This window comes from Cyprinus carpio, chromosome A16 (genome assembly GCF_018340385.1).
Source record: "Cyprinus carpio isolate SPL01 chromosome A16, ASM1834038v1, whole genome shotgun sequence".
NCBI lineage: Eukaryota > Metazoa > Chordata > Actinopteri > Cypriniformes > Cyprinidae > Cyprinus > Cyprinus carpio.
In genome coordinates, this window is record NC_056587.1 from 6069814 (window position 1) to 6094802 (window position 24989).

At 38.3% G+C, this 24989-nt stretch overlaps 2 protein-coding genes across 4 annotated transcripts; one reads left to right on the forward strand and one right to left on the reverse strand.

The window, feature by feature from the left end:
* The first annotated feature begins 4483 nt into the window (after positions 1-4483).
* Positions 4484-7130, forward strand: LOC109049851 (T-cell surface glycoprotein CD4-like). Its single transcript, XM_019067519.2, has 8 exons — positions 4484-4706; positions 4824-4947; positions 5042-5256; positions 5347-5568; positions 5652-5972; positions 6133-6384; positions 6573-6691; positions 6809-7130. The coding sequence occupies exons 1-8, from the start codon at positions 4655-4657 to the stop codon at positions 6941-6943; spliced, it is 1440 nt and encodes a 479-aa protein (XP_018923064.1). The 5' UTR covers positions 4484-4654; the 3' UTR covers positions 6944-7130.
* Positions 7131-7237: 107 nt separating this feature from the next.
* On the reverse strand, positions 7238-24746 carry plekhg6 (pleckstrin homology domain containing, family G (with RhoGef domain) member 6). Of its 3 annotated transcripts, none has more exons than XM_042772228.1 (15): positions 24604-24746; positions 22665-22851; positions 21958-22089; positions 21704-21856; positions 21242-21337; positions 20950-21000; positions 20436-20585; positions 20221-20331; positions 18171-18320; positions 17339-17473; positions 17140-17259; positions 16933-17062; positions 15260-15375; positions 11812-13211; positions 7238-7622 (listed from the first exon to the last, which is right to left on the reverse strand). In XM_042772228.1, the coding sequence occupies exons 1-15, from the start codon at positions 24621-24623 to the stop codon at positions 7448-7450; spliced, it is 3126 nt and encodes a 1041-aa protein (XP_042628162.1). In that variant the 5' UTR covers positions 24624-24746; the 3' UTR covers positions 7238-7447. The 3 variants fall into 3 exon arrangements, with proteins under 3 accessions (XP_042628162.1, XP_042628163.1, XP_042628164.1); XM_042772230.1 differs by having other exon boundaries at positions 7490-7658; XM_042772229.1 differs by lacking the exon at positions 21958-22089.
* Between the last annotated feature and the right edge of the window lie 243 nt (positions 24747-24989).

Sequence of the window (24989 nt, forward strand, 5' to 3'; positions counted from 1 at the left end):
ACATTTTATATATATATATAATTAACAGTTGCAACCTTTCTTTTTTGTTCATAAATTAACAAGAATCTTCCCATAAACCTGATTTTGTTAATAGGAGGAAAGTTTTCATCTATATGTTTTACCCTTATTAAATTAGTATTTTAATTACGTATTGCATTGTTTTGTGTTTTAGGGTTGAAAGAAATATGTTAACAGATAATGTCCTGGCACAAAATTACCAGTATATATATAATATTTTAAATAAATATTTCCATTTTTAGGCAAAGTTTAAATTATTTTATGGTTTCAAAATTAAAAACTACAATACTAAGAGACAACTTTAGTAAGAACTTTTATTTGATATCTCCATGTGGAAAATGCATTTAACAATTGCTGAAGTATGTTTAACTTGAAATGAAATATGTTCAAATGATTTTAAATAATAAGTTAATTCAGGATGTCCATGTTCAAGAGAGCAAAGGATTGAGAGTAAGAGATGAATCTGGAGAATCTGTGCTTCTGAGAAAATGACTGATTGGGTCAGTGGGGAAGGAATATGTAATATCTCTGTCATAATCCCTCCATCATGCATAATCAGTGTTAATAAGTTCCATTCTCGCTGCTATCTGCCTGCATATAATATTCCCACTCGTGACAGTCTCTTTTTTCCACATCAGGGGCTCAGATAGGTCTTCCCCAGCTCTCCTGTTATTCAAATCAGCTGTATCAGCCACGTACAGTGAATAGGAAAGACCCCATCACACTCTCGTATCACCCCCTCTGATCTGAAGAGACAGAGAGCATGAAAGTCAACGCTGATATCTGTGTGCTGTATGTAACCACAACATGTCCCAGATAGCAATGGTTCAGTGGATGTTTTTGTGTGTAACGGGGGCCTAATAGGCATGAGAGCACACAAAGGAAGGAAATGATGAGAATCTAAGAATGAAAGAGTCTCAAGATCTGTGGTTTTCCTCCCATACTTTACCTCATGAAGGCATACATACCTGCTGCTTTTTCCATGGATTTACATATTTGCATATTCAATAGCCAGCTTACTGTTTCCACTTGGCTAAAAGTTTTAGCGTCACCAAGCAGGTGTACAGCGGCCTCAGAAAAATCCAAATTTTAAAAATTCTACATTATATATGTAGATATCAAGAAATTAAGGGTGTTTTAAAATTGTATTTGGACACTCTATGGTTGCCAAATGTTAATATAACAGGCATGTAGTTAATGTGATGATTAATGACTGTTGTTACTCTACTAGAACACCAGTGAGAACTTCACAAATCCATTAGTAAACACATTTAGATCATTGGGTCACTTTACAAAAAGGAAGGAAATTTGATGTTTAAATGCTTCAGATTATTAGAGTCATACACTGCATACTAAAAGTACAAAACATACTATTTCTTGAACTGGCTTGGGGCAGATAGGAGGAGTGAAAAACAAAGCAAAAATGGGGAGCGATTGAGTCAGCCACAAGCTCTTTTCTTCATCAAAACAACTCCAACCCCCATATTCATGTCACTCGCACACAGTCTCTCTGCCTTTACTGGAAGTGGTGCTGTTTTAGAATATGCTGATTGCACATCCGCATATCAACGGCTGAATCAAACGCATTCCGAAGCTCAGGTCTGATACTAGACTGACATACCAGAAAGCAGCACTTACACAACCACATAAACAAACAGTGATGCCATGGTGCAGGCTAGAATTACACATGCCATCTGTGTTTCTTACTCACTGGATGAGGGAGGGTAAGGTTTCATTGTACATTGTTTTTTAACGTTGTTCAATATTGCAAAAAAAATTAATAAAAATAAATAAATGAATAAATACAGTGGGTGCGGAAAGTATTCAGACCCCCTTAAATTTTTCACTCTGTTATATTGCAGCCATTTGATTAAATCATTTAAGTTCATTTTTTTCCTCATTAATGTACACACAGCACCCCACATTGACAGAAAAACACAGAATTGTTGACATTTTTGCACATTTATTAAAAAAGAAAAACTGAAATATTACATGGTCCTAAGTATTCAGACCCTTTGCTCAGTATTTAGTAGAAGCACCCTTTTATCTGATACAGCCATGAGTCTTTTTGGGAAAGATGCAACAAGTTTTTTTCACACCTGGATTTTGGGGATCCTCTGCCATTCCTCCATGCAGATCCTCTCCAGTTCTGTCAGGTTGGATGGTAAACGTTGGTGGACAGCCATTTTCAGGTCTCTCCAGAGATGCTCAATTGGGTTTAAGTCAGGTCTCTGGCTGGGCCATTCAAGAACAGTCACGGAGTTGTTGTGAAGCCACTCCTTCGTTATTTTAGCTGTGTGCTTAGGGCATTGTCTTGTTGGAAGGTGAACCTTCAGCCCAGTCTGAGCACTCTGGAGAAGGTTTTCGTCCAGGATATCCCTGTACTTGGCCGCATTCATCTCGATTGCAACCAGTCGACCTGTCCCTGCAGCTAAAAAAAAACACCCCCACAGCATGATGCTGCCACCACCATGCTTCACTGTTAGGACTGTATTGGACAGGTGATGAGCAGTGCCTGGTTTTCTCCACCCATACAGCTTAGAATTAAGGCCAAAAAGTTCTATCTTGGTCTCATCTTATTTCTCTGTTTTTTAGCAATCTCCATGCGGGCTTTCATGTGTCTTGCACTGAGGAGAGGCTTCCATCGGGCCACTCTGCCATGAAGCCCGACTGGTGGAGGGCTGCAGTGATGGTTGACTTTCTACAACTTTCTCCCATCTCCCTACTGCATCTCTGGAGCTCAGCCAAAGTGATCTTTGGGTTCTTCTTTACCTCTCTCACCAAGGCTCTTCTCCCCCGATAGCTCAGTTTGGCCGGACGACCAACTCTAGGAAGGGTTCTGGTCGTCCCAAACATCTTCCATTTAAGGATTATGGAGGCCACTGTGCTCTTAGGAACCTTAAGTGCAGCAGAATTGTTTTTGTAACCTTGGCCAGATCTGTGCCTTGCCACAATTCTGTCTCTGAGCTCTTCAGGCAGTTCCTTTGACCTCATGATTCTCGTTTGCTCTGAAATGCACTGTGAGCTGTAAGGTCTTATATAGACAGGTGTGTGGGCTTTCCTAATCAAGTCCAATCAGTATAATCAAACACAGCTGGACTCAAATTAAGGTGTAGAACCATCTCAAGGAAGATCAGAAGAAATGGACAGCACCTGAGTTAAATATATGAGTGTCACAGCAAAGGGTCTGAATACTTTGGACCATGTGATATTTCAGTTTTTCTTTTTTAATAAATCTGCAAAAATGTCAACAAATCTCTGTTTTTCTGTTGATATGGGGGGCTGAGTGTACATTAATGAGGAAAAAAAATGAACTTTTTGAAAAAAAAAATATATATATATACACACACACACACACACACACACACACACACACACGTGTTTTTGTGAATTGTGTTTGCATCATTACATATATATAAAAGATTATTATATAACAATATAGGTAAGATTACATGTAAAAATAGTCCTTTATGTCAGTATGTAAAAGTGAAAATGAGATTAAAATATCAAATACTGTTTCTAATAATGATACATACATAGTCTAAAAAAGTCTGTAAAAACTACAGCCTAATGTGTTAATGTGAAGGAATTTTGAGTTTAGATTTTTTAACAGGTTCTAGACATATTTTTGAATTACACATTGCATTGTGTGGTGTTTTAGGGTTAAAAGAAATGTCTGCAAATTTAACAGAAAATGTACTAGTCATTTTCAGCCAGGATAGTCTGTTTTCTTGCAGTGCATGTATTTTCTGTAAAGCTGATTTGAAGCAAAATGTATTGTGCAAAGCGCTATGCAGATAAATTCAATTACGTACAATGCAAAGAATAAATAAAAAATCTGTGATAAAAAAAATCTATAATCTATAAAAAATCTATAATTTTACTTTAAATTATACAATGACTTTTTATTTTTCACTTCCAAAAAACATATTTTTAACAGTATTTTACTGTAAATTTAATTACATTAAATGTAATTACATTTATTCACCATATATGGTAAACTACTGTTAACCAGTTAACAGTCTTTTACTGTAGAATTTTTAGTCTTTTACTGTTAAAATCACAATCATTTTATACCCGTATGTGCATATATACAATAAAGTGTAGAACCCTAATTATTTATAGAGACATTCTTGCTTGTGTAAATTTTCCATATTGCTTTTTTATTTGTTTGTTTTATATCAACACATTTGTTTCCATTCTTTGATGTTTGACATACTTTCAGACAAAAGATTTTCACGTGGTGAGAGAAAATTCAAGATAGACCTGGTGAATCCGTGGGAGAATAAAACCTCAAGTGTTGCCTCTCCCTCATTCTATCTCTCTCTTAGTCTCTCTCTTTCTCTCGAACTTTTTCCGAAGTACGTCAGACAGAGTGCACATCAACAGTTTCACTATATGCATCTTTAGAAGTCATGTGATGTTGAGAAGCAGAGAAGAAGAGGAACTACCTACAGCGAGCAAGTCCTGCCTCCCACACTGCAACCCACTCAACCACCCACAACACTATATATTCAAGAACAAAGACCAGAGACGGCACACATGAACTGAGAGACGGGATTAAACACACTAGGGTTTTTGGGGAAAGCAACTAAAACATAAAAGAAAAAGAAACATCTGCTTGGAAGCGCTAAACATGAAGAAGACACACTTTCTGATGGTTCTGGGGTTAGCGCTGGTTTTTGAAGGTGAGCTTGTCATTTTAGAGTACCATAAATGAGTCAAATCTTGTTTGCTCTCTCTCACCTCATTTTAAATTCTATCTTCTTGTAGATTTAAATGTGCAGTCTTTCTGTGTTCTGCAGGTAGTCAGTGCCAGGAACGTGAAGTGTTTGTAGCTCAGGGTTCTTTAGCAGTCCTGCCATGTGTAGACGAGACTTCTGCCATCTCACATCCTACTGCAGTTTACTGGAGCAGGGAGGTTGGAAAGTAAGATAATTTCATCCATCCATAAACACAATTATCCTGTCAAATATATCAGCATCAGCATTTTAATGTCTTGCTTTCTTTCTCAATATCCTAGTGGACTGAAGACGGTTTGGCGACGAGATAAGAGCGGGTTAGAGTTTCGTCCGGTTAGAGACCCAGCACGGGCTATCTGCCCCATCCCGAACTTCGGAAAGGCAGATTACAGCCTTCACATCACTGAAACGACAATGGAAGATGAAGGGAAGTACGTCTGTGAAGTTCAGGGAAAGACTCGGATGGTGAAGGTCATCATTCTCAGAGTTGTAAGAGGTAATAACCAAGAATTTGTCACTTCTTCTTTGTTAAGCCATTGGCTGTCTTCTGGAAGCCTTATCGGTAATATTTTCTCTTTCTTCACAGCGTCATTTTCTCCTGACGTAGTGGTTGAAGGCTCAAGAACAAATGCAAAGTGCGATATCAGTGGTGGGACTAAGTTTGTAACAATTAACTGGAAACAAAATGGCATGTTCACAAGTACAGCCAGGCTCTCCAACGTGTCTCAAAGAGATGCAGGAAACTGGACCTGTCGGGTTGCATACGATGGTGGGGTAGTAGAGGCAACCGCATCCCTACAGGTCAAAGGTGAGTGTTGTTTAAATACCAGCTTCTTCTTTAAAATAACATCTGCAACAGTTGCTCATCCACCTTATGCGTTGGTTTTCCAGGAATCGTCAACCCTCAGGATGACTCTTCAGTGGTGTATGCTGCTGTGGGTTCTTCCGTCTCCTTGCCTTGTGTCTTTACTGATGGTCTGATCCCGTACACTGTGACGTGGAACAAAACCCCCACAACATCATACTCTAGTGTTCCTCTCCCTGCATCTTTCAACAAGTCTGCTGGGCCCTCTGCATCAGCTACTATACAGAGAGTGCAGGATGGAGATGAAGGGATGTATACATGCTCAGGAATGATGAAGGGATTGAATATGATTAATGTGAATAGGAGGATTAAATTACAAAGAAGGATGGAGCTAGTTGTAACTCAAGGTGAGTGGAATAATATATCACTAGAACACTCAGAATACTGGGTGGTTTATTTTTTTGTCAGCTGAATTTTTATTAACGGGACCAAAATGGTGTTCATTTCTTGTTTTTGTGGTATTCTGAATTTGCTGAATGCTGAATTTCTCTGAATTCTAATGTTTAGTTTTGAGATCCTCATCATCCAGTGGACCCGTGACCCTGACCTGCCATCTCAGCAACTCCAGCCAGATCACTTCTTATGAATGGCTCCGTGTGACTTACGGACCAAACAACACTCAAACGGTGACCTCTGTTCGAAAGACTAAGAGCTACAGGATTCAAGAAGTGACTGAGAAAGATGCTGGTGAATGGATGTGTCGCTACTACGGGGAGCAAGGAGTTCTGGGAAATGTGACTTATCAAATTCATGTGATGGGTAGGTAGAGTTTATTACAGTAAAGGAAATTATATTTGCATGAGCATTTACATACTAATAAAAAAAGTAGCACGCTGTAAATAATTATAAAATAGTACAAACCTACTTTTCAGAACATTTGTATATTCAGGAGTTGACATTAGAAGCTCTACATTTTTACTGATTCTCCGTTTTGTTCATTTCTGCAGGTGCTGTAAAGAGTGGAAATTCAAGCTCTGGCAACAAAACTGCTATGGTGATGGGATTAGGATTTTTGTTCTTGGTGGTATTCCTGATTTTGTTCCAGATGTACAGAAACTATCGCCGGGTACATTTCAGTTTTTTTTTTTTTGTCTATTTAAGTTTCTTTCAATGCTGCAACAGACAGCTTGTGAGTTATTTGTAGCTCATCTCTCATATTCATCCCATTTATTCCTCCTTACAGAAGAAGATGATTCATCTTTACCCTGCGATGGAAACCATCGTCCATCAGGCTGCCACTGAACGAGAGCGGAGAGGGAGGAGCGCGGCAAAAATGGCTGAAGCTTGTGTTGGAGATCCGCAGCCAGTGTGTGTGTAAATGTGTGTGTGTGTGTGTATGGCAGATGCCTATGGGGATGTGTGTGTTTTAAATGCAGAAAATTGTAGCAGTCCATTTATTCTGTAAATATATCACTGGCATATAAATGTACACATTTTGTAAAAACTCATTTTGGTGCAAATATATTTTCAAATATGAATGTAAAATCTTTGTAAATAAAGCAATAAAGGTAAAACATACTTAAAACAAGTGCTCACGTTTTAATTTAATTATTTTAGTTTCTTGTGCACTGAAAATACAAGTTATAAACAGGTTAATAATATAGCTATACAGAGAAAACATTCTGTACACAAATACATTTAAGTGAACATATTAATAACAATAGACACAATTTTAATTAATCTTTTATAAAAAAAGCTGCATGTATCTCTCAAATATATTTGACTATAATAGTCATGCTACATAATAATTAAACAATGCCACAGAACTTTATATATTACATTTCTCCAAACACTTTTCACACAACTCTACACATTTAATAGACTACACCTCACTACATTCTATTTCATCTCGCCTCTCTGATGGGTTCGTCTCTGACCTCTGGGGCTCATTTGTGGTCAGCTGGTCTTCATCCTCAAAGTTCTCAAAGTCAAAAACCTCCTCATCATCAAAACACCAGCCTGGCCAGTCCACGCTGATGCCCTCTAAGACATTATCGCTTCAAGGGAGAGAACAGGGGTTTATGGGTAAATGCCTTCAAAAAAAAGAATTTTTTGAAGTTGTTAATAAAACAACTACAATGTTTAAAAGAAAATACTATTTCAGTCTTTCTCCTTAAAAAATTCATGTTCATTTCTGTTACTTGATGTTTCTTTGTAATTATTTGTGAGTTAAAATTGTTTCAAATGTGGCGAGTCAGCTGCCTCCTCCCTGATAATCACCGGCACCCCGTCCTAAATCGCCGCCCTTCACCAGGCTCCCGATAGGAGTGGGTGTGGGAGAGAGGAGGGGCGCTGGACGAGTCAGGGCTGGCGGCGTGTGATGGGGCACACCTGAAGGGAATGGAGCCTCATCACCGCCGCTGTTTAAAAGCCCAACGCGCCTCTCCTCGGGAGACCGGTCTCTTCCCCGTGCATGCACACTGGTGTCCTCGTGGGTCCAGGAAGGGTGCGTTGAGGGACTCCCGCGCCACCAGAGACGTGAGCTGCCGGACCCGCGGTCCGGTCGAGAACCGCACCCGTCTACACGGCCGTCGGGCCAGGATGCCGGGCCGTCCATCCCCTGCAAGCGCCGCGGCCAGCGAGGAGGATGAAGCCGCTAGAAGAAGCCGCCGCCCCTCGCGCCCCGGACCGAAGAGGGGAGCGCGTGCGGCCGCCGGACTCCGCCCCTTACCTGGACCCTTCCCTCCGTGAACACTGCCAGACCCCCACGAACCCCGCAGCACGACGAGGACACCAGATTCCCTGTTGTTTAGGACACTCTTCCCCTTTTGGACACTTTATTCCCCCTTTGTTTGGTTTTTCTGTTAAATAAAAACCTCTCCGAGGCCTGACGCCACGCCCACTGTGTCTGTCGTTGGCTCGTCCCGTCACAGTGGTGGAGAATGCGGGCAAGGCGGAGCCTAGACAGCGCAGTTGGGAAACACCTGATGACGTCACTCCCTCTCGTTTGCAAAAGTGCGCGTACCCGGACTGGGACGGAGAAACGGAGGAGACGGCCTCCCAACCACACAAAGGGGTAAGTGACTTCTCTTTTACGGTCATTTTACCCTGTGGTTGGTTGAGGCTGTCGACTAAATCCCGTTTCCTCTGTCCCTGTTCCGGCGCGCTGCGAGAGGGAGGACTGCCCGGAGAGGAATCCCCGCCCCGCCCACTCCGACCGTTTGGGGCCTGGTTGAGGAAGGTAGCACTCCCGTGTGGGCTGCGCTCTGAGGACGGGGATGTCGCTTGGGGGGGGGAATGTGGCGAGTCAGCTGCCTCCTCCCTGATAATCACCGGCACCCCGTCCTAAATCGCCGCCCTTCACCAGGCTCCCGATAGGAGTGGGTGTGGGAGAGAGGAGGGGCGCTGGACGAGTCAGGGCTGGCGGCGTGTGATGGGGCACACCTGAAGGGAATGGAGCCTCATCACCGCCGCTGTTTAAAAGCCCAACGCGCCTCTCCTCGGGAGACCGGTCTCTTCCCCGTGCATGCACACTGGTGTCCTCGTGGGTCCAGGAAGGGTGCGTTGAGGGACTCCCGCGCCACCAGAGACGTGAGCTGCCGGACCCGCGGTCCGGTCGAGAACCGCACCCGTCTACACGGCCGTCGGGCCAGGATGCCGGGCCGTCCATCCCCTGCAAGCGCCGCGGCCAGCGAGGAGGATGAAGCCGCTAGAAGAAGCCGCCGCCCCTCGCGCCCCGGACCGAAGAGGGGAGCGCGTGCGGCCGCCGGACTCCGCCCCTTACCTGGACCCTTCCCTCCGTGAACACTGCCAGACCCCCACGAACCCCGCAGCACGACGAGGACACCAGATTCACTGTTGTTTAGGACACTCTTCCCCTTTTGGACACTTTATTCCCCCTTTGTTTGGTTTTTTCTGTTAAATAAAAACCTCTCCGAGGCCTGACGCCACGCCCACTGTGTCTGTCGTTGGCTCGCCCCGCCACACAAAGTAAATCTATTAGTATAACTAGTATATATTAGTATAAAGTATAACTATTTTTTTCAGTGCATTAAAATGCCATTTTTTATCAAAAAAAGAAAAAAATATAGTAATAGTTAATAAAGTCATGCTGTTTTTATCTTTAAATGCCTTTTAATTAAAGAATTAACATGTTACACTTTATAAGTTGTGATCATGCAGTAGTGTTTGTTCAATATAAGAAATATCAAGATTTTTTATTTTATTTATTTTTTTTTTTTTTCAAAGACCCCCTTAAGAGACCCTTAGGGGTCCACAAACGCCTATTGAAAACCATGAATATGAAGCTTAAGCTACATTCAAATAATCAGAAATGTCATGAATCTTTAATTCATGTGTTTCTAGGAAGATTGAATGTACATTATCTTCTCATCTGTTCTGAGTATTACATACATCACATTACTTTAAATAATCCCAAAGAGGCACAGAATCATTTTTAGACTTTTAAATTAAATCCGAGCAGCATTTTCAAGAACTGGCTAAAAACCTATTTCTTCCATCTATATTTGACCCTCTAACTCTATCACTCTCTATTCTAATTCTATTCTTTATAAAAAAAAAAAAAAAAAAAACTTGCCCCTTTTAGACTTGCACTCTATTCATTTACTAACTGCTTGTTTTCTTTACAAAAGCTTGCTCTATTCTTTTTCTATTCTATCTGTTTTCTTTTTATTTATTATATAATTAAAAAACAACAACCTTGCTACGTGTACTGCGTTAAGCTAACTGAGACTTCCCTTACGAGAAAGAAGTTTATTCAAGTGTGCTATTAATATACTTCTTTTAAACAAAAAAATAGGAAGTATGCTTTTAGTTTACTTTTTATGTACTTCTCAGAAATGGGCTTTATGTACTTCTCAGAAATATACCTTAAAATGACATTGAAGTATACTTGACTTATACTTACAAAAAGTCTAAATATACTTGAACTTTACTTAAGTATACTTAATAAAATAAACTTGAAGTATACTACTTTTTGGTAAGGGTTGTTATAGCACTTGCATATCATTGCTTTCTTGTTGATTTTGATTGCTTCCATTGTCTTCATTTGTCAGTCGCTTTGGATAAAAGTATATATATAGTATATATAAAATATAATTGCATTATTTTTCAGGGGAAAGCCTGACTCCTATTGGTCCTAATGAAGAACTAACTTGTCTTTAATGCAATACCAGAGAACCAACAATTGCTTATATATAATTTTAGGACAATGATGTTGTAGAATCTTCTTAGAATTTCCTGGGAAGGTTCGAATGTAATAATTTAGAGAGAATTTTATGTGACAGTACACAGATGAATTGTGCGTGTGGGCAGATAGTAGAAATAACGCACATGAAACTGTCAAGTGAAGCCTCTCTACAGTCATATCTCACAAATGGAACAAATATACTTCAAATGAAAATGATTTTCCACTGGGCAGTTAAGGGTATTTTTAGGGTTAATTTAAAAAGAAAGACTATTTAAATTTTAAGTAAAAAAAAAAAAAATACACATTTAAAGTGGTGTTTTAAAACTTGACAGATGCTGTAAGATTTTATGGAGGTCATGTTACATATTTATGCACATATATTTTGCATATTATTTCGTAATTGAGATTCCTATTTAATGTTAATTTTTACCAAAAATATATATAGTTACATTTTTTCATCATTTTCATTTTGATGCCGTGCTTCCTTTATATTACAAATTATATTGTATATTATCCAATGTTAAATAAATTACAAAAATTCTATTATAATTTACAAAAAAAAAAAAAAAAAAAAAAACTACTTTTAACCTTTGCGAGCCATGTACCTGAACAATCTATAATAAACTGAATTTTCTGAGATCACTTACCACTACTCCCATAACTTACATTACTCTTTTTCCATTTATGACAAAATAACTAACTATTAAAATTCTAAATCTATATCTATGCTATTAAAAAAGCATGGTGATCACTGTTAATCTCGTTAAAACAACAACAACATATGATATGTTAAGTTGGTATTTGATTGGTATTTGCATTTTTAGAATAAGCAGCCAGAAAAGAAACCGCTTCCCCAAAAAAATGGTTGCATGACGCCATCTGATGTTTTCAAAGTACAACAAACTCTTTTATCTCAGAAGATCAAGAAAAATGTGATTCTTCATGATACAACCCTGCTGTAAACTGTATTCAGATTGTGCTTTCAGATCACATTTAGCAATGACTCATTCAGCAATAGTGACAACGTGTAGACTCACCTCTCTTTCATCTCATCCTCGCTTACATCCACATTCCCCTCTCTCCATCCATGTGCAGATATCATACTGGGTACTGCAGCATCCTTGCTTTCTGCCTCTCTCTCTCCTTTACTGACCGACGGTGATGGAGAGGCAGAGATAGTAGGAGAATTTTGGTGAGAAAAAGCCCACTCTTTGATCTTTCCCTCTCTTTTTCCCAGTCCACGTTCTTTTTCTCGATCCTTCGCCCTCTGCAGCACGTCCCGGAGCGGAGAAGGGTGAAGCTGGGGGTCTAGGCCTGGAGGGGGCGAGGGTCTGCGCCTGTGAGAAGGCAGCAGGGGACTCTGAGAGGAGCTGATCTCTGAGATGGAGGCGCTCCTCTGTGCCTTTAGTTTAAGTGGTTTCATTTGAACGCTTCCATCATGTGTCTGCTCAGATTCAAAGTGCATCTCAGGGTCTGGTGACCATCTTTTTTCAGGAACATTCCATAACACTCCATGGTTGTGTTTTAGAGATCCCAGCTTTAGCACTCGGGGGGAATCCTGGGGTTTAACGCAAGGGTTGGATTCTCTTCTCTGGTTTCCATTTGAGTTAAGTTCCAATCCGTTCACATCTGTCCTGGAACTATGAGAGGGAACAGATGGTTGCAAATTATTTGCACGTCTCCTCCGAATGCGAGGAGAATTCAGTTTCCTGGAGAACCTCCTTGATTCTGTGAGGAACTCTTCGTCATCTCCTGACTGACTGTACAAAGAGTTCCTCCTGATTTCTTGAGAGTCATCATCTGAATCCTGATGCATTGGTTCCCCTGTTTCTGCAGGTGTCCCATATGTTGATGCAGTTATTAGAGGTTTGTTTGGAAGGAACTGGCTAGAAGTGCCACCAGGAAACAATGAGTATGATCCATCTGACTGGTTTCTTAATGGTAAGTCCTGTTGTGAAATGTCATTGGCAGATGATCGTCGTCCACGTTTCCATGTAACTCGCCTTTCTGATATTTTTTTAAATGGGGCTTCTTTCTCTTCCAACTGCTGACTATAATTCCTGTGTCTCCCTTCTTCAGTTTTGAATCCAGCTGAATCAGTCTTTCCCGCGACTTCTTCATGAGCTAATTGGCTCTGATCGTTCCGTTGACCAATCAGTGGAGAGTTCCTTTCCTCTGCCAGCTGCTGAACTTTACTTTGCTCTACATCCATCAACAGTTCTGTGTCAGACTTGCACCTAGGGAAAGGAAATAGCCCCACCAACTCAGCTGACTCAATATCACTATCAGATCTATCAGATACTGTTTGTATTTCCTCTGTGACTTTTTCAGACAGTTCGTCCTGAATGGAAGGTCTTTCTGATTCACCAAACTCTGTCGTACTTGTTGTCTTCAGTGTTTTGTTTTTCTCATTTTCCCTCAAAGTCTCTAAGGTCGCCTGTGTTCAGGAACAAGAACCAGTTTATAATTACAGTTTATAATTGACTTTCTGATGCAGAATTCTTCTCACAAACTTAATTACTGCACATATGATCGATCATAATTGGTAAACATGAAGGGAAATCAAAACAAGGTGACATAATTGAGGCTTTAAACTACATGCATAATGCAAAGTGAGTTAACAATGTGTTTAACTTTAAGTATAGATGCTAAATGTGAAGAACTGCATTCTAAAAAGACAGAGGCACAAAAGTCAGATGATAAGATTCAAGATCTTCAGTTGCAGCTAGATAACTTACTAGCAGAGCAGTTAATCCTAACAGAAGTGTAAAAATCACAAGGACATCATTGCAGAGCTCAAGGCTAAGCTTAAGGCACAAGAGTCCATGTCTCCCAAAACACTTAACAGCAGTGGGACTAAAAAGCATGTTAACTTCTTAGAGGAAATTACTTGCTGTGATGATTCTGGAATGATTTGTTCAGAGGAAGCATGTGCCACTTCTCAAGAAAGTGTGCCGATTTCAGTTCTTAAGGTGATGCAGCACCGTTATAGCGCAGAGTCATGTACCAGAACACATGGTGTGGAGGAAGCATTAGAGAGTCATGAAAATTCTCAAACTTCAGGAGTACACAGCAAACAACCCTGTGGCAAAGATAGCAGGTTTTGTAGTTCCTGTCACAAAATAGGCCATACAGAGGAAAAATGCTGGTCACTGGGAAGGGGTAGACCTCCACCTTATTTTCAGAAAGATAGGAAATCACTTTCTAAAGGCAGGTATCAATGCTCATTTGCAGGCAAAACTCAATGAGTTGACTGCATTGTTCATGCAAGGCCTCTAGCTACTGACTTCACTTGCTGGTTTAGCAGCTTATTAGCAATTAGTTTAAGATGGAAACATCCAAATTGCAATTATGCTTTTTTGTATTTTCAAATTTGTAATTGTGCTTAAGACATTGTGCGCATAGAACACATAGTACAGTTGTTTGTGCTACTACATGTACACACTATTTGAGTTTATTCTTTAAAAAAACAACACATGACTGCTTTACTGTAAGTGTGTGAAACACTTAGGTTATAGGTTGTAGATGCTATGCATCTAGACCATGTGTCTGGTGTAAAATTGGAAAAACTGTAATACTGGAATTGTACAGCAATTTCAAGTTGCATGTGTGTCTATGTTGAGTTTGTTTGTCTCCTGAGAGGCTGCATCTTTTCTTTGCTGGCGCTCTCTTCTCAGGGCTCTGCCCTCTCTCCCTCTTTTTTCTCCCTCTCTCTCTTTCTCTCTCAGGTAATTTTTTACATACATGCTGGGTACAATTAACTGTTTATGTTTTTCCATCCTTTATCTATTTTGTAACCAATTCAAGTGTAACCATAACAAAATCAATTTTTAATAATGTGCTAACTAGTCTTGATTCAAGTGCTACCTATTACAATACAATATAGTCACTTAATAGCAACGCTCTCCCACATATTTAGCTATTCTAACTGCGTTTATTTCCGTCATTGGTATAAGTGGCAGTGGGCGGTAATAGACTAGAAATGTACAGTTTTATACCATCATGCTGATAACGTTTCTTTAGTCATCTGGCAATCCTTCAGCCTGAACCACTGTAGGGAAACCACCCTTACGCTCCCAAAACCAAAATATGAACCTTTCATAACCCATATTAGGGGCACTTTAACTTCATTAGTTCCTTTATAAAACATGGAGTAAAGAAAAGTAAACAATGTCATTAAATTTTCTCAATTTCAACAAATTGTAATGTTGACTGCATTTGTGAGGCACAACCTTATAGGCCCCTACTGAGTGGCGGCAGCTCCTAAGATCAACAGTCAACATTTTCCTAGTTAGGTCATAAGGAAAAAAATTACACATGCATATTTTAAGCATTTCAGACCATGTCCCTGTTCATAAAAGTGCCAAAGGTAGAAGGTACAAAGTATTCATTTTGGAAAAAACTAATTACATTTCTTCAGGGTTTGGCTTGTACATCATGTTGGACTGGTGTTGAATGTGTTTGATGAAAGAGGAATGTAATTACCTGAGTCTCACGCAGAGCAGACACCCATGATGCGCAGCTGTCTGGACTGGGTGTGGACAGGAAGTTCACACTGACAGCACAACCTAGATCACCAACCTCCACCAGCACAAACGAATCTACCAGACAGAGCAAAGAGGGGAGAGATAGACACAGTATGAGAATTAATCTAGTATCATAAACTAAACATTTACAGCAAAAAAAAAAAAAAAAAAAAAAAAAAAAAAAATCTGTGCTACTTAAGTTCTCTTGAGGTTATAATGTGCACCAGAGTACATACAAATTCAAGCAATTTGCATGTTTGAATTCTCAATTGCATTTTTTTGTGACAATGTACTAAGACTTGTATGAGCAGGTATTTGACACACCCAGGTGGAGACATTTTCATAAAGCCCAATCAGAAACCAGCTTATCAAGTAATATGACATGCTGTGCTCTGACATGCTAAGAATAATATTCTAGATGACATAAAACAGAACTATTTGAAAGCTTTTTCCGTGTGGAAAATCAATGTGCATTTTGAAACCGACTGGCTGTGTATAATGCATTCTGTGTGTGTTGTAGTTCTGTCTTGTGCCATTGTTTCTTGTACCTTCATGATAACCACTTTATTAAACTAACACTGCATTTGAATCCTACCCTTGTTCTCTGAGACTCCCTTTGTTACATTACAGTATACAGAGATTAAAACAACCTGACTTACAAATTTCTATAAGCATACAAATAACATACTATGCATATAATTCCCATTGACTTATACTTATATAACTGGTGTACCAATATATGATAATATACAGTATAGGGCATCAACCAGTGCTATATATTTATTTATTTTTTTTTTTTTACTATTCCACATTATTGTATTAGCACAACAATTTGAGTAAAAAGTTGCATTAAAATATTAAAATGAATGTTTTGTTTGGTTAGTGACAGCAGCACTCGAGCTACATAAAGTTTAGCTAAAACCAGCATAACCTTACAATGTTCAAAGATCTTGCTCTTCAATGAAGATAAAAACATGACCTTTTGTAGGAGTTTGAATGATCAATGTCACAGATTTGCTTATTTCTTTAGTGACCTAAAAAGAAGGAAATTCCTAAATACTTAGTTTTTTAAATTATATAGAATCCTAAAACTTTTTTTATGGTACACTATGCTTATTTCCTGGTTTAAATAAAAAATTGAACCTAGATTTTCAGGTCTCAGACTTTGGACCCCATTTTATATGCCTAAGGTAAGCACTCTAAGACAAGTCAGTAAAAATGTGTAAATATAAAGCAACTGATTTTAGTGATAGTATTTTAGATTACACATTGCATTGTATTGTGTTTTAGGGTTAATAAATGTTCTTAAACTTAACTGATAATGTCCTGGCAGAGAATTGCCTGAATGTTCTCTACAGTACAGTTTTTTTATTTCTCACAGTGTGGTACATATGATAATATGCATGTGATGTATCAAATGTTTTTCATACAGTTTAAAGTATATAAAGATTTTAGAATGTGTTTAACGGTTTATTTTGGCATATTAAAACAAAAATATTATTACCAGGGCATGAAAATATGGCCCATACACATTAAGGTATAACTGCCCTTTCATACTGATGTGAGCCTAGTTTAAAACATACTGTTAGGCAGGTGAGATTGTTAAATGTAGGAGTTGGTGTTCACACTCACATCCATCTTTAAGCTCAATGCAGTATATTCTCTCCAGAGACAGAGGGGGGCGCACTACCTTCAGCTTGTCTGATTTCTTCTGCATTTTGGTCATCAGCAATACATCAGTGAAGAGGAGGACCACAAGCTCCTAACATAACCAGAAATGAATGCTGAAATTCTGAGGTCAATACAAAAATCATTCGCTTCCTTTGTCTTTTCACTTGCCTTGGTGTCCTTTCTTACTTTGACCTTCAAAGATTCTTCCATTAACTGCTTCCGTATGACATTTGGTCCCACCCCCCTCACCGGGCTCATCAAATCAAAGCAGCAGAACTCACGAACATACTGTTGTTGAAATCTTTCTGTTAGACTTTTTTTTATAAGCAAAGAATGTATAGTTAATTTATTCAAGATTTTTGTTTACCTTGTCTATTTCTTCACTCAGACCTTCTATCTTGTATCCCTCGATTCTTTGAGCAGCGACAGAAAGGGCCAGAGTATCATCTCTCAGTTGCATATAGTTATTGATAGATTCCAGAAAATTATTGACACCGTTCAACTGCATGAGAAAAACAGACGAGTGAGCGAGAGAGAATGCAGATCTATATCTTCAACTTCAATCATAAAAATAAAGACTGTGCAAGCAGTTCATATTCGAGAGACAGAGAGATGACAAAGACGATAACAAAGGCAATGGCGCTCAAGAGTTGGAAATATCACACCATGAAAGGATTGTGTCAAACTAAAAAAAAGAGAAAAGTCAAGACCAACTAGTGAAAGTGCCTCTATTTTTCCTCTGTTCTATTCATAATTACAGTTTATATAACTGTCAGAATTTATTTATGGAAAAATTACATAAACAAGTGCTTGCAAAGCATACATTTGCTTCAGATCCTGAAACATTCGATTTTCCATCCCAGATTTTAAATGTTGTCTCTTTTGGACTCAGTAGACGTGCAGTTTTATGTATCTCATAATTTATAGCAGGAGTTTTCTGGGGAGCCCCTGTATATATATAATGTTTTTTTTGTGAAAGCACTATATCAATAAAAAGTAATTATTAAATATTTAAATAAACAGTTATATTTTCCATATAATATCATAATGCCTTTTTGCTTTAGCAAAGTGACAACATAATTGCCTTTTTTATTTAATAACTAATTTTGCTTTCATAATGCACTTAGTATTTGTTTTGCATATACAAATGAAATGTCCAGTGTATGATGTGATTCATCACTGTTGTGTCACAATCTCACCATTCTTTCAAGGGCGTTTTTGGTGGGGAGGTCTTCTGTGTTCTTCTGAACAGCTTTCAGCAAAAGAGGGTACTTGGTGATTCTCTGGTGTGGCTTGGCCTGCATATCACCCAATCTCATCCGCCCACACTTTGGATGATTCTCCACCCACTGCAGAACAGATTATATCAAGACAATCAGGAAAATCATGCATGCACATATATTCATGCAACACATTTGATTGTAATCTATAGCTCATGCTCATCTGTTGTTTGAATGGTGCATTTTATCTCATTTATTGATTAAACTTTTTTTTTTTTTTTTTTGCTTAAACGAAAACGATTTTAAAACTGACACTCTATATGTTGATTTTCATTTTACTGCACAGCTAGTCAATTTAATATAAATTGAATTAAGCAATTTCGGGGCTTAATGTGCAGTTATTTCAACTATGTACCCTTCAGGAAACAGCCCACCCCCATAACGTACCACTACAGTCAAACCACCACAAAGGCAAACAATCTCATAGTCATTTCTACCCTGCTTACTTTGCATACTGTCCACTGATGCAAAAAACATTGACTGGGGAACTTGGTGTGGTAAACATTTCATCTGAGATGTGGAAAACAAATTCACACCTCGCTACCCATTTTTATGTCTATTTTTGACATTTTTTTCCAGCCTTAATTTAGCTTCAGTTTGTTTTTGTTTTGTTTTTTTGCATAAACTAACAAGCTGTTTTTCCTTTTGAAGTTGAAAGCATTTTCAAAACTTTTCTAACACGTTCTGCACATTAAGATCTATTAACCTTCATGTTGCGTTTTGACCTAAAGAGGATTTCCCGAAATTCCCGAGTATTTCCCCATTGATCTGAGCTCAGTTCTTGAGTGAACATTGTCAAAACTGTCTAAAAAAAACTGCATAAGCTCAGTCAGTGAGGTCTACGGCCAATCGGTTCCAAAAAGAAATAAAAAACCTGTGCTAAATGAAAGAAAACAAGTTTACAAAACAGTTGAATCCAAGATTTGGTGATAATATACCATGTTTTTAAAAGGCTGCTCATTTTTGACTGGGAACACTAAAATTGGTAAAGATATTCAGCACAGTGCAAGAATGAAATCTTTTATCACACTGAAATACAAGAACTGAAAAGGCAACATTGCAACTCGAATTTCATTGGTTTAGTGGTGTTCCAAAAGTGTTGATTTTTGGACTTAAAGAGATACTCCACCCCAAAATAAAAATTTAGACATTAATCACTGACATTCCATGTCATGCTGCATATGCTCTTCTGTATCATCCTTGTGGTACGGATGATACAGAAGAGCATACGCAGCATACGGTGATATGGAGAGACACAGAGGAGACTGTTGACAAAGGAATTGTTGAATAAAGTCGTTATTTCTGTTTTCTTTGCTTATAAAAAGTGTTCCCGTTGCTTCATATAACCTAGATTGCACGTCTGATGGCAGATGGAGTATTCTGATGACGACTTTCATATCTTTTATGGACCTAGACACTGTTATTTACTTGGCAGTCTATGGGACAGACACAGGCCTCCAGGTTTTCATCCAAAATATCTTAAATTGTGTTCCGAAGATGAATGGAGCTTTTACGGGTTTGGAACGACATGGGGTAAGTGATTAATGATAAAATTACATTTTGGGGTGGAGTATTCCTTTAAGAAGAAGTAGGATTTTTGAATTTGTGTAGCACTGTATGTTTGAATGTTTTAGGCATTTTTCTGTGACCCTATAGGTGGCAAGAAGTTGTACATGAATTAGTCATCTGAATCAAGCATTCAACCCTTTTGTTTAAAAAAGCTGACTTATTCAGAAATGAACCAAGTGACTGTGTTAAGGGGGGAGTCATTGAATAATTTATTCAGTTTGTGTTTATAAAACATGAATTAGTCAATATTCAGTATGACTGTGTTTACCTGCAGCCTCATGTCTACAGCCGAATCATGCTAATATTAGCACTCTTGCTCATTTGATACTGTTTCTTAATTTGTACTTTTTTTCAATGGAATAATTCCCTTCTTTTAACATATAAATATGATTTGCAGTACCGTAAGATAAGTGTGAAATTGTGGGTTAGTGTTAAACTGTCTCCGTGTAAACTCCACATTTCTCTCCTCTTCCAAACAGTATTCAAAGTATGCAGGAAAATGGTCAGGAAACTAGAACAGATGAAAATTAGGTAAGGGGGTATTAGGCCATAACAAAGGTGGATCTATTTTTAACTTTATTGCTTATAATTTAATATACAGTCGTTGTATCATACCTGCAGAAATCCTGCCTCAAGTCTGAGAGGGTCAAAAGGGCTTCCAGTGAGACGGACCTCTTGCAACATTGGATACATCACTTGATGCCAAAAAAGTCGGTGTGCATCAAGGATAGAAGGAAGATTAGAAAAGAGCATTGTGGGACTGACCTGAAAAACAAAGAAAGAAAGAAAGAAAGAACAGACAGTAATGGAAAAAGATTAATTGATACAGGTTGTGTCGCCCACACGCTCTACACCAGAGCAATATTATTTTCCATCTTGTCCACATACAAAGTGTTTCCATTTGTGACATCACCAGTAATGTTCTAGATTATACAGTGAACAGAATGAGTGATCTCTCAGACAGATGACAGTAAACAGCACATTATTTGACCGCACTTCTGCCGTCACATACAGCTGTGCAATCCGTCTCTCTGCCATTTAGATATGCTGAGTATGTAACTCTAGAAGGTCAATTCAGAAGAAAAAGGTTCCACGTAAACATGTAAAAGATGAGGTGAGATGCACATACTTCCTGAAGAAATCCACGTCTGTGACAGTGTGACAGCGCTGCCATCACGAGCTGTGCAGAAATGAGAAAGTGCATTAGCCATAGCTTTAACAACAGTGTTACATGCATCATTTATTAAATAATACATTTAAAATGCATGAATGAAAATATAAAATGACTGAGGAACAATGTGTTATAGAAGATCTGCACAGCATACGCATATTATTATTAAAGCTTTTGTTCTTATAGTGAATTGATTGTCTATAAATTATAATAAATCTATAATGTTAAAAACTGTAACGTTATGACATACTTCTTTGGCAATAGTAAGTTTGTTGATGTAGGTAAGCTCAGTATTAAGAAGCTCCCACAGCGCCTCCTGCTGGTGTCGCTGGGTTTTTGACATAGACTACAAATAGAGACGGAGAAAACATACAACATAATGTATGTGTCATACAACATACAACATAATTTCTGCGGTCTTCTCTGTTTTGACAGATTTTTTTGTTTTTAAATAAATTAGTACACCTTCTTATTGAGCATGATTCAGACGTCACTAATCACCCAACCTGCTTTGCAACCATTAAGGAATGTAAAAACGTAACTGTTTTTACAAGCAGAAGATTTCATATTAATTCAAATGATGTTATTGTTTTTTACAAAGGTTTTTATAGGTGTTATAATTTTAATACATGAGATATCCTAAAACATAACAATCAATGTGGCATAAGCAGATCATATAAAAGTAGGCTACAAAACAAATTCTCTCTGTTACCTCATGAGAGTGCACTATGTCTGTCCAGCTCTTTTCCAGTGTTCTTTCAGTACCTCCCTCACCCCATGTCCACCTCAGGTCCGCAGGTATGTCGAAAGAGTCCAGAACCTGTTTCAGTGCGTCCATCTGCCCCTGTACACCACCCGATCGCTCCTGAGACAGAGATGGGGATACAAGAAATGCAATCAGTCAGTTGTCTATGTAACCTATGTCTACCTATTAACTATACACGGTTCAGGCAAAAAATGAATTACCTCAAATATGCCATTTTTGTCAGACACTCCCTGGTTAAAAAGTGCCTGCTTTAATGCACCTCTGCTTTTGACCCCGGCAGATGTCCCCTTGCTCACTGTAGAAAAGTCCACAGCTGTCCTCTGCTTCTTTTTCTGACAATACGAACTGACAGAAATCAGCTACAGCCTGATTAACCCACGTTTTTTTTTTTTTTTTTGTTTTGTATGACTGCACTGCATATCTGTGCTTTTATTAACTATTTAACAATAATGGTAATAAATAAAATCTAATCATTTATTTAAATATTTAACTTTTTTAAAAATTATTTAATTTGGAGGTTTTATTTTTTAAGGTTGTAGGCCTACCATACAATACTTTACATAACTTGAGCTAACCTTATCAATAGACTACTATTTTATGAGACATATTGACCACTGCACACATTGTTTTTAGGGGCCTTGATATCATTTCCTTTTTTGATTTTATCAGCACTTTGGTCGCACCACTTGATTTTGTTGTTTGCGCCATATGACAAAAGATTTTTGCTAAACTACATAAGATATTCCTTTCAAGAATTTCATCTTTTTCTTCATTATGATATCGGAACCGTAGTACCCCATGCATGTTTTGACTATCTACAATGCATTAAAAGTCAGTTTAGATGAAAGCATCTGCACAATGCAAGTATGATCCAGTGCTAAATGATCATCTGGAATGAATTCTGTACCTGGTAGCCTACGGTGTTGTATTTGTGTTTCTCTCGTGCCCTCCGCTGACCGACTGATGCTACTGCAACAAAACCATCAGGAGTGTCTGTGTCTGCCTCTTTCATTTCCACCCGCTGTTTGACACTTTTATCACCGAGGGCAGTTTCCTCTGGGGCCATGACATTGCTCAGTCCTTTTGGTGGATTACTGATAGACACAGATAAGACTGTAGTATGAGGATTAACAATCTAACACATGAATAAGATCAAAGATCAAAACAGGGAAAGTAGAAGAGAAAGTAGTAGCAGCATTGAGTAATCACAAAAAAATAAAAAAAGTTGCTATGCTTAATTTCTCACTGTGCTGTGCATAATGCATAACCATTTATAACCCACAAAAAAACTGTAAACCACAACTGGAAGGAACTGATACCAGGCTTCTGAAGCCTGCTGATGTGACCTTTACATCTCGAAACATCTCACATCTCATGACCTGACACAGCATGCCACACATGTGCTTGTTTTTCTATCATGGTGGGTTTTCTATTATTTTTCATCTATATATATATATATAGTCATTAACACATTATTTCAGATACTATTTGTGTTTATTGTGTGTGTATATATATATATATATATATATATATATATATATATATATATATATATACACATATGCAGTTTAAAACTGTGGTAACTTACAAAAAAGAAAAGCAGAATCACTATAATTATTTTTAAAAAAACATAATCACTATAATTATTTTTATGAAGAACAATCAAATGGGAAGCATCACACAGGGAATTCTGGGAATTATAGTTTTTCATTGTAAATTATAAGATTACTTGTTCATTTATTTCTCAAAATTGTACATTTAACAGTATTTTTATCCCCAAAGGAAGGTTTAGCTTACATTTTAAGGGACAAATTTGTCCCCTGAAGTAAGTAAATCTAGTGGTAAATACACTATATTTAAACACACACACACACACACACACACACACACACACACACACACACACACACACACACACACACACACACACACACACACACACACACACACACAGACATTAAATTACATGCCAGGATTCCATAAACATGAGACATGCCCATGCACAGACAAACTGAAGTCTAAAAACACACATATCCTTGCACGCTAACTCTGATTCATACAATTCACTGTAATTCAGGTGAGCCACATTTACCCAGTCATGCATGAAACTCACGGGTGTGTGATTCAGGACACAAACACATGTTCTGGGAAAGATCTACTGTAAAATCCACCCACGTTTGACATCACTTCTGGCAATACACCAGTTCTGCTCAGACTCACCTTGTCAACTTTATCATTAACCATCAATTCAGGGTAAAATACCCTGTACAAACAAACACACACACACACACACACACACACACACACACACACACACACACACACACACACACACACACACACACACACACACACACACACATGGCCACATACATGCACATATACTGTTTGCAAATGCACATTTGTACTTACAAATACAGACATAACATGGAATATATATATATATATATATATATATATATATATATATATATATATATATATATATATATATATATATATATATATATATATATATATAAAACACGTAAGTCATAACACATAATTTCGAAAACGAATTCAGCATTGGTTTATATAAAAGTAGATTTAGATGCCATTTATGCAAAGTCTGTAGTGAAAGTAGATTTACAGTGCAGTCTCAGTTCTTTAATTATTTATATGTGTTTTAGACAATCTCCTTTACCACACACACACACACACACACACACACACACACACACACACACACACACACACACACACACACACACACACACACACACACACACACACACACACACACACACACACACACACACACACACACACAAACAGTGATTCTCAGTTAAGTCTTCCCCAATAGATACCTGGATTTAACTGAGTCCATTTTCCTCAGTCAGACATCTTTAAGGTGTCTTTCTCTCACTCCTGTCTTTCTGAATCTCCCTTTCAGAGTCCTCAGTCTCTTTCTATATAATTTTTTCTTTAACCTTTCCTTCAGTAACAGGTTGAGCAAGCGAGACCAGATTTTTCAGACTTAGATCGCAGGCATGGCTGCACCCTGAGAAGATAAACCTGATTGGACCATTAGTGCTTTCTGATGTGATTGACAACCAATCAGCTGTTGATCACGGGTACATAACAACATGTAAAGTTATAATTCTTTAGACAGAGATGACAGGTTTGTGGTTTAGTCCCACAAAGACAAGCATGTGCACACACACACACACACACACACACACACACACACACA

Coding starts and splice junctions, on each gene's coding strand:
- plekhg6 (XM_042772228.1), bottom strand. CDS start 24,623: ATGGACTCAGTTAAATCCAG. Junction 20,332..20,435: donor TTGAGGCAGGATTTCTGCAG/GTATGATACAAC, acceptor CATCTGTTCTAG/TTTCCTGACCATTTTCCTGC. Junction 17,063..17,139: donor AAGTAAGAAAGGACACCAAG/GCAAGTGAAAAG, acceptor TGGTTATGTTAG/GAGCTTGTGGTCCTCCTCTT.
- LOC109049851 (XM_019067519.2), top strand. CDS start 4,655: ATGAAGAAGACACACTTTCTGATGGTTCTGGGGTTAGCGCTGGTTTTT. Junction 4,948..5,041: donor TGGAGCAGGGAGGTTGGAAA/GTAAGATAATTT, acceptor TCAATATCCTAG/TGGACTGAAGACGGTTTGGC. Junction 5,257..5,346: donor CATTCTCAGAGTTGTAAGAG/GTAATAACCAAG, acceptor CTTTCTTCACAG/CGTCATTTTCTCCTGACGTA.